Consider the following 10287-nt stretch of genomic DNA (forward strand, 5'->3'; position numbering starts at 1 on the left):
GCTGAGGGTGGTGAAGCACTGGCACAGGTTGCCCAGAGAGGTGGTGGATGCCCCATCCCTGGAAACATTCCAGGTCAGGTTGGACGGGGCTCTGAGCAACCTGATCTAGTTGAAGATGTCCCTGCCCATGGCAGGGGGGTTGGACTAGATGACCTTTAGAGATCCCTTCCAACCCAAACTATTCTATGATTCTATTCTATGATATCTACTATTATCTAAATTTAATTACTAAAACTAACCTAATTAGTATCACCTAACTTTCTAAAGGTAGGTTAAAAAAAAGTCTGCTCTAGAGGTTGTTGCTTCTTACTAGAATATAGAAGTTGAAAGCTGCCACAAATTGTCCATTTTTACACACATATACTGTCAGATGGATACAAACTCATTTCTACACCATTTACAAGAGAGTAATAAAGTATCTGATAAAATACTTCACAACTGATAAAAATGAGGCTGACTTCAAATGGCAGGGGACTCTAACTCCTGGTATTTAGCATATTTTTCTAGACAGGATGGTAAATGTTTAAATCAGTAGAAAAAGACGTAAACTGTTTTCTATGTCAAAATTTTAAGCTTCCTAAATCTTAGTTTATCTAAAATTGGATATAAAGAAATAAAATAGAGTACAGCATAGTGTATGAACAAAAAAATCTGGACACAGTTTGAGATTTGAGTGTTTTCAAATTAAGTACTACAAAATACCCTTGAATAAAACCCTGCTAACAGAAAGGTTTCATTAACTGTGTTCATTGCTTTAAGGGAAATGGAACAAAAAGTATTAACTCGCTAATTAGTAAGTTGTTTAAAATGATGAAGGTTTTAGATCTATTTCTCACTACCTGTAAGTTCTAACAGATTTTTAATGTCAATTTTTACCAGTTTTTTTCTCTTCACAAATCACTTTATAACCAAACTTCAAAGCCTTCACACCCTCATATGAGATTTTGCACAAGTTCTTCAGGGCACCTGTTACATTTGACAAAGGAAATAGTCAAGAACAGGTTCATTAGTGCTTAGTACTCAGTACAGTCACTCTAGCTCAACAGCAGGCAACGAGACTTCAGAAATGAGTCATGTCACAGAAGCTGACTTCCTACTGCTTGCCAGCCCCAGTAAAAATGTATTAACTTTTTCTCTGAATACGCTTGCACAGTAACACGCTGGTGATAGTCAAAGAGTAAAAAACAAGTACATCAGTGCAGAAAGTTTCAATACTTACACAACAGCACAAATATATCTAAAGCAAGGCAGTGTCAAAGGATTTGCATCAAGACTGCATACAGTTAAAACATGCAAGAGCAGGGGAAAAAAAGTTTGTGTCACCATACCTAACAGTTTCTTCCAAGACTTGATAAGAGATTTTGCTAAAGATGTAACTTCTTCATCTGTGCTTTGCTTGCGTATCGCATTCACTGACATTCCAATTCTGGTAGACTGCAAAGAAATAAAAATATACGCTATAAAAGGTGACATGAAGATAATTTAACAAATAAACATATATAAAGTTGTACTTTGACATAATTTTTTAAAAGTATCTTTTTTTCTTCGTTTTTGGTTTATTGGGGTTTTTTTTTTTAAGAATACCAGGATTAAATGCTGCAAGCCTTTATAAAACTTATTTTAACAACATGGACATTTTAAAAAGAAATACAACTGTATTACCATTTGTTTCCACCAGAGAAGTTTTGGGCAGGGCTGGGGGGCAGAAGGGTTAAGGGGAGTCAATCAGAAGATTTTTGCTCCCAAACCATTTCAAAAAGCTCTGCAGAACTACTTACCTGAACTAAGTATGACATTCAAAACATCTAACCATGTGAAAATCGTATCTACATCTTAATGTTATATAAAATTTTTAGCAAAGGTTCTAGCCCCAGAACCTTATTTTTCGGTGAAGCAATGACCATATTTATATTTTGGCATGATCAAAAGCTTGTCAACTGCTTCAGTGACTTCATACTCTTAGAAATCCCGTTTAGCGACTGTAGAAGAAGCTGTAGTATCAGTCTGGAGCAACCACATTTTAGATTCCTAATAATTTTGGCAATACTGAAATTCTTTAAAATCTTAAGCACAGAGGGTTCTGCTTTTAGATAGAAACAGTAAGACCAGCCTATCCCCCTGAAAAGGCCAAGATAGTGACAGGCTTTAAACCTTTGGCACTACTGCCACCTATAGAGTGAAGAGGAGACTAATTTACAATCCACTCCTTTTAAGACTCAGAAGATGAGGACATAAATTTAGCTCAACAGCAACAAGAGTTTCATTTTAGAAGACTTCTGACTAACGTGTTAATCTAACAAGTAGAACATTTCCACACTTTCAGTTTCATGAGACGAGAAAAGTGTTTAACAATACAACTAAGTATTTTATTATCATTTCATATTTTGATTGATGACTAAATTTTTAAAATTGTTCTTAAGAGGCTCAGTTTTGTTGCATTTACTTTTTACAGGACTCACTAAATAGAAATTATTCTACCTACTTTTGCAGTAGTTCATCATAAATTTACTTCTCCTTTAAAGGAAAATTTAAATCTCACTAAAAATGGAAATGATTTGTTCCTGTAAATTACTCCTTAGAACCCACACAACACTTTTTGGGGCACCATGGATGTGCTAAATGACTGGAAATGTACTGAAATACTCAGTAGCTATTTCAGCAAAGGAATCACACCAAATAACCTCAGGTCTGAGCATCAGCGCTAAACGCATATTTTGAATTAAAGAAAACAGATGGTTACTCACCTGTAATTAAAGTGTTTCAAGATGGACTCTGCCCACTCAGACTAACAGGACTGGCCAACTCTCTTGACATGTTAAACACATACTCTGGACATTATGTTCAGACAATAAAGAATAACATGTGCTTGGAACTCCATAAAATACTCATCATACCTGAATGAGAAAAGTGTATCTACAAAAAAAAAAAAATAACCCTCCACTGATAACTGGGCACAACCACGGCCTACTCTCATCAGCAAAAAGGAAAGACACCAACTTACAGACTTACTTAGGTAAGTAAAACTCAAGTAAAACTCAAAATTAATTGGATAAATTAATTTCTTCCTCTGATCACACAAGAGAAACAGATTATGGTAACTGTGTAAACTGCCAGCTTTCTTAAGGCAGTACATAGATAGTTCATTTGTTTGCTTTTATAGAGCACTTGATCTGGCCTCTCCTAAAGAGCGGGGAAGGAATGATCTACCAATTTATTTGCCTGCAAACTGACACAGGTAATCACAACAGATCAATGTTATATTCTCAAAATGACTCTGCTTTAATGACAAACCAGCTGTCAGCATTTGAAATTTCCTCAGTCTTCCAGCCTACAGAGCTGTTCTTGTGAGAGCCATTTTAAGTGGAAAACTCCAGTATTTTTGCCTAGCCCAGTGTAACCTGTGGAAATGCTTTATCTCTGCGCCAGTTTATAAGTGTGCAGGTATATTAAAACCTTCCTCACCTTGTCCAAAATGCATTTTTAATGGATCACTCTTCCCCACTTCAAATTCTAGAGCACTCTTCATCTGCTTTCTGAGAGTAAAGAGGCTCAGAGACAGCGTAAGACAGCTGTTTTCACTCCTGAAGCATTCAAGCTGTAGGCCAAGCAGCCTTCAGCCGGTAGGAGCAACAGTTAGCATAAGTAATCTATGACTGAACCCAAAACAAAGCATACGGTGGCAGCTACTCTTCTCTAAACCAGACCAAATGAGAAAATGTAAGGCACATAGTTGGGGAAGAAAAGCAACCACTGAAGCAAGCAGAGGTGTTGTCAACTTTAAATTGTAAGAGAGTATGAGGACAGAGAATTGGTGAGCACCTGGACCAAAGCAGAGCCAAATCAAACCCCTGAAGAATAACCACCTCCAGGTTCCCAGGTCTCCCCAGCTCGCCAATGAACTGGCAAGAAGCCATTAACAAGGACCATACATCCCAGCCTAGTTCTGCATACACGTGTGTAATTTCCAGTAAAACCTGTTTGTTAAAATAAAGACTGTCTGTCTCACTGGTTAGCTGCCACTACCCACAATTAGCACCCGACGCCTTTAATACTGTGCGGCTGCTGAACAGATTTGCAATTCTGACCACCGGATAAATCACATGTGAGGAAGGCTACTGGCTCCCTGCCTAGCTGATCAAGGATCAGCTTGCTTACATAAACTCATTAGATATGACACAGTCATATTATTGTCTGTAACCACTTCAGCTCTCTGTGACAAACATCAGGCAAGAAAGACAAGACACACAAGCACAAGTCCAGACTACTGATGTGCACCTTCCTATTCCACATACCTGTAAATTGTTCAGAGGACCTCGCCAGCTCAGACTGAAGCAAGAGTCATGTTACAGGAAAATTGTCACTTCTCTTATTACACAGGAATAATGAAACTACCATATCAGCTAGCAGTGCTTTTCTCAATGTAGCCAGCTTTCAAAACTGCTTGAAAACAGGTGTGGAAGCATGCTTTTCACTTGTGTCTTGCATTTCATCAGTTCAAACACATCAATAGATATCTCAATCTCCATAGAGGAAGTTAGTGCTCCCACTTTCTCATGATCATCACCCTTCTTGACATTAGCACACTAATGATCCACTACCAGAGCCATGCTTATGATTACTTAGCATTTCAACTGTTGCTCTGAGTCTTCCATTGCTTAAGCAAATTTGGGAGACTAACATAGAGAATTTACAGCAGGTTTTGTATATTTGTATGACTCTCAACAAAAATAATGTAAATTTGAGTCTAAACATGTTGCTAAATGCAGTCTTATGCAGTGGAACTGTTTTGAATACAGCAGTGGATACTTAAGAAAAACTTCTTATCTAAGCTACAGTCAATCTACTACACAAGAGTATATTAAAACACCTGATCCCTTTAGACCTACTGTAACACAGAGAAATCTTCTTTACAAACTCATATGGCGCCCACCACAATACAGATTAAAAACAACCTTTTACTGCAAATATTATTTCACTCTAAAAACAGGTACCTGTCATATGGATGGGAATAAATAAGCTTCTTTCAAGTAGGATAAAAAACTGGACAGAATTAATATGCAACCCTATATAAATTAAGTCAGGGTCACACAAGTGCCCTAAAAGGCAGACAGTTGAGTTTGTTTGTACTTAGCAAGATTGAGTCCTCCTCTGTTGATAACATTACTGAGGTTTTCATTGCAACTAAAAAAAGAATAAGTTATCTACTTGTACACTCTTCAGATCCTCACAGTTCAAGGGCAAAATTGTTCTGCTGTTCTGTATAAAGCTTCCCCTTCTAGTCTCATTCTTCACACTAAGCTGAACAGGTTTGCATAGCAGCATTTACAGAGTTTGTGGAGCACTTGCAGAGAGATTTTTCATTCCAAAGGCAAAAAACATTACTACATAAATACTTTGTATTAAGACCTGCACAAGGAAACTCAAAAGAATCAGGTTAACAGATGTTTTTTCTGGGTTTTGTTGTTGTTTTGTGTGGGGCTTGAGGGTTTTTTTTTCGATGGTTTTGTTTTTTTCTAAGGAAGGAGTTTGGACATAGGGGAGAAGGTTGCAGCATCATATCAGCTGTGCTCATTCATGCGTGAAGGTGACACTTTCAAATTCCTATTTTCTGTCACAAACGGTATTATTAATAACGTACTAAGTACATTCTGCAAATATACAGGGTGCATATGTCAAGAAAGACATTGCTACTGGCACTTAAGATTTGAACTTTATAGCTAATTCTGTATCTGTGACCATTAATTGTCACTTAGAAAAAAAGCTACTTTTCAGTCTTTTCCAATTTACGTGGCTACCACAGCAAATCAGGTCTTACATTTACCTCTGCCATTTGAAAATTTTCACAGAGATAGGAAATATCTAGTTACTTTGGAACAAAAGTTGTTCATTGATAAATTACATGACAAACTCTGAAACCTGACATGCAAATAAAGTTCACTGAGTTACTTTTTGAAAGAATTTATAAATAATATATAAAATACTATCTTAGAGATGTAGGTATAAGCAAAATTAGAGAGAGTATGCATGCAAGTGAGAGAGATTGTACCACACCATCACTCCTGCCCAGGGGAGTGAAAGGGGAGTAGTAATAGTAGCATAATTACCTTAAGATATACACTACTCAAGAGTTTGGGGGCAGGGGGAAGGAAATGGTCAAATACAACTTGCCTGAAGGTATGAACTATGCTTCTCCTCACTTACAATCCAAAACCAGAACTAACTACATAAGAAAAGAAGCTATCAGCTGTAATTGGGTGCATTCTCCTTCAGAAGGAAGGAAATACATCACATTTGTGTTAATAAGAACCTAAGATTATACGTAAGGTAAGTTTATAAGCAGCTCTTCCTCTTTGTCCATGACAAAATCCACTATTTTCAACTTAAACAGAAAGATAAGCTTTAAGAGCTTGCTACTGGAAGAAAACACTTCCAGCACTTTAGGGCACAAGATAAGTGCCCTAAATCACGGTGAAATAAGACTAGTTACCCTATAACAACACTGATTCTTCCAAGGAGTTTCTACATAGGAATCTACTTTAATAGTGCAACCTCCCTCCAAATTTGCTGGCTTCACCTTCATCGTTATGGAGTTAATATTTGCAACATAACAACAATAAGAAAATCATACCTGTAACAACTCAAGGGTCATGGGAATATTCTTAAGCTCCTTCAATAAATCAAGAGCTCCAGCCTGCAAAAAAGAAAAAAAGGAAAAAAACCTCAATTTAGTAGCAATCAGGTACTTTAAATATAATATCAACAGCATACTCTTATCTGCCTTCAAGGTCCCAGATTGGATTCAAACCATCAGTTCTCAATTTATCCACAGAACAACTCTAGGACAAAGAATGTTCTTGTCCTACAAAGATACAAACAAACTCTAAGCACTAACAGGCCTTAGCTCAGAAATCAAAGTATTCACTCCAAGACTAGAGAAGTTTTATCCCATGTAATTCAAATGCCAGTTAAAGCATTCTGTCAATTACTACTTAACCAACACACATCCTCAAGAAAACAGCCTCAAGGGTACTTCACTTAACAGCATCAGAAACAAGCCAGGCAACAACAGCAATTTTCAGTTCAGAACAACCTCACCTGTTTTAGCACAAGAACTTGGAGTTGAGAAGCTCTGCATAGTCCATCAATAATGCATATATATATGGACATATAACTATATATATAAAACATATATAGCCAACATTCTTAACTGTATTTGTGGTGGTGTGGTAAAGCCAGAAAAGTTTACAGGTTTAAAAACTGTGATCAGATTACACTATTTTACTAGACACAGCTAGTTTCCCCAGTAAAAAAAGACAACTTTGTGAGTGTGTCTACCAAAAAATGCCCCCCCCAAAAAAGCTGGACAAGACTTGCTTTCAAGTCGTATTTTCAACTATTAAGTTTAAATATTAATTCAGTGAAATACATTGATTAGGCTGCGTAGATTACTGCAGACAACACTCTTCAGCCTATAGCAGACTGGCCAAGCATCAACATGTTCCAAACTAGAAGCCAGAGCCCATTCTAATGTACTACAACATCTGAGCTAATGCACTTGTTTATTATTCAGCTGTCGTGTTTTTATTTTTTACTTTTCCCCTGCTAAGACCATAAGGAAAGGTACAAACTACTACTGTGTAAGCAGCAACCTTCTAGATAGCTGAGTTAATTTCAGAGATTGTACTGTTAGGCATTAAAAAACTCTATACACACAGCTACTCTGACTAACAACTCATTCCTTGGCCATGTCGGCCTTACTTAAAAAAAAAAAGTTTTCATAAATGTGAGCTCCATAATTTACTTTAACCTCTACATCCCTGATGATTTACCACCTCTACTTAAGTAAAGCTCCGCACCATCCACTTCTTACTGTGCACACAGGTTGTCAGACTACAGCAACCTCCTAAAGGTTGAGATTATTTTGCTGTTATTCAAGTGCATATGGCTCTGAACCTCTGAGCTATGAACAGCAAAAAGGCAATCGCCTTCGCATGTGAGAGGCCACTCTACCCAGGCTAAGCCCATTACCTTCCTGTCTTTTTTTTTTTTTTTTTTTTTTTTAATTCATGAGGTTTGGAAATAAACCCCACAAAATTTCCAACTTGCAGATCTTTGGAATTTGATTCCTTTCTCTTTCCTTACCTCTCTCTTAACTCATCCTATTTTGTTTACTTTAATATGCATTTTGCTTGCCTTTATTTTTAAATTCTCCCTAATCAACTTCTAATATGACACCTGTTGTAAGGAAACCCTTCTAATCTCCTGCTGCATCTGCAGGTCTTACAATTTAACCACTAAAGATAGCACATAAAATAACCATCAAGAGGCTGAGAAAGATGAAAGTGGAACTTCTGTGTCACATCCAAACAGACACAGCTTTGGACGCTTTCAAATGTCTGCTACCACCTCTGTTTTTCAAACACATCTGACAGCAAAGAAGCCTCTAAAAACAAACATCTCACTATGTCCCACCTTAGACAAACCCAATTCACTTATAAAACTAAAGTTTTACTATTTTGCCATCATAGTGAAAAGTCTTATTTAACTTTTATTCATGATATACAAAACTTCTCCAGTTTTAACCATACAATTTGAGCAGCAATGATGCAAGACTGGGAGATGTCACACTGTTTTGAGGTGCTAAATTGAGTTAGCATACTAAACCATTTCTTACTCTAAACAGCCATAAGCGTGGTTTCTTCTATGCAAACATAGATCCAAGTAAAGCAGGCTAATTATCTTCACTGCTACAAAACAAAATCCAATTCAAGAAAATTTTCTTAGCTGAAACAAAACGATGACAAATGTCAATGTGCCATTTTCAAAAATATAATCCGATAACACTTACCTCCAAACCAATTAAGTTATTAGCAAACTGTACACAGTGATTTCATAATAAACACAGGTTATCGTAGTCTGCAATTTCAGCATAACAATGATACTGTAATGCAAAGTAGCACTCTCTTCACCTCATCTTAGAAACACAGTCTAGTCAAAGTTTCTTTGCCTCTGTAAAATCCCTTTCCAATTGTACATGTCAAAACAACTATTATTCCCAGTCTAAACACTTTCCACAACTAGTAACTTGATACACAGTAGGTTAACAAACCATGCAAGAAGTGAAAAAACCCAGGTACTCTCTACACAGATGTCACCTACATGTCATGCTCTTTTCGGTACCAAATTACCAAAATTTCTAATGCACTAACGCGTTCTTAGCCTTCACTCTTCTCTCATGAATTATATTAAGCGTACCATGAATCAGATGCTTTAGAATTAAATTTGAGTTTAAACTCACAGCAACTAAACAGTTTTTCATAACCACTTTTCTTAGCATAAAGTCAAATGCCCTCTTTGCCTCAAAACCAGAGTGGAAGTTGCACAGTAAAACTTGTAATTCCTATTTTTCTAATGTAAGACTTCTCTGTTTAAAAAAAACCCAAACATTAAAAACATTATTATAAATCTTCTTTTAAAGGCATCACTATAATTTTATAGAAAATGAAAGGCAATGCCCCATTCCACTAGGCTGGTTGGCTTTCAGCCAACTGTTACTTGAAATAACAGAAGTCAGCTTCATACAGATTCAGTAATTACTCCTCTCAGCTTCTCTCAGTTGATCAGATCATAACACCAGAATGATGTTCTATATTCATATTTTAAAGCTATGCTTCAGGCGATAGAAAATGGAGTACATTTCTGAAGACAGCAGAGCTATCCAGTTATAGTTCTGTTCTACTTAAGGGAGCAAACATTTAATAACATGGACAATTTTACATTTTCTTCTCTAAACTTACTCAACCGTTCTTGATTTTTTTAACTCATGGGTGCAACCTTATTTTTCATACTTATTCATTACAGCAGCTTAATGGAAGAAAAGCGTACTTAAGTGCAACAACAGCTATAAGGAAGGCACTACATGTGTTTTAATCCAATCACAGTTATTCTGAAGGAGGAGTAATATCTATTTCAAACATACAACCAATATTTGAAGTAACAGCAGAAATATGTATCTCACAGTGTATTAAATACAACATTGCATTATTATTATTTTGTCCTTCAAAACAAAAGAACTGCATATAACACTTCACTAAAATAGTTATGAAATCGGCACAGCTACAATTAAATCCTTAGTCAAGGCAAATCACCAAGAGTCTGACTCAGGAAGGGTGTCTGCACGGCCTGCCTTTCCAACTCATCAAAAGAAATGCCAAACAGCATTTTGCCACAAGCCACAGAGTCACCTTTTGTATGAGAGAGGAAGCATCTCTTGCCATCCGAGTCTTG

General features: G+C 36.6%; 1 protein-coding gene across 1 annotated transcript in view; it reads right to left on the reverse strand.

Annotated features, from left to right (window-relative positions):
• Nucleotides 1–10287, reverse strand: part of TCEA1 (transcription elongation factor A (SII), 1) — a 28055-nt gene extending 17768 nt beyond the window's left edge. The window contains exons 1-3 of the mRNA XM_009332056.1: nucleotides 10245–10287; nucleotides 6629–6691; nucleotides 1329–1434 (exon numbers count right to left, since the gene is read on the reverse strand). Of these exons, the coding sequence (XP_009330331.1) occupies nucleotides 1329–1434; nucleotides 6629–6691; nucleotides 10245–10277 (202 nt within the window). The 5' untranslated portion in view covers nucleotides 10278–10287. The remainder of the gene's footprint in view (nucleotides 1–1328; nucleotides 1435–6628; nucleotides 6692–10244) is intronic.

The sequence above is a fragment of the Pygoscelis adeliae genome, unplaced genomic scaffold (genome assembly GCF_000699105.1).
Source record: "Pygoscelis adeliae isolate BGI_AS28 unplaced genomic scaffold, ASM69910v1 Scaffold98, whole genome shotgun sequence".
NCBI lineage: Eukaryota > Metazoa > Chordata > Aves > Sphenisciformes > Spheniscidae > Pygoscelis > Pygoscelis adeliae.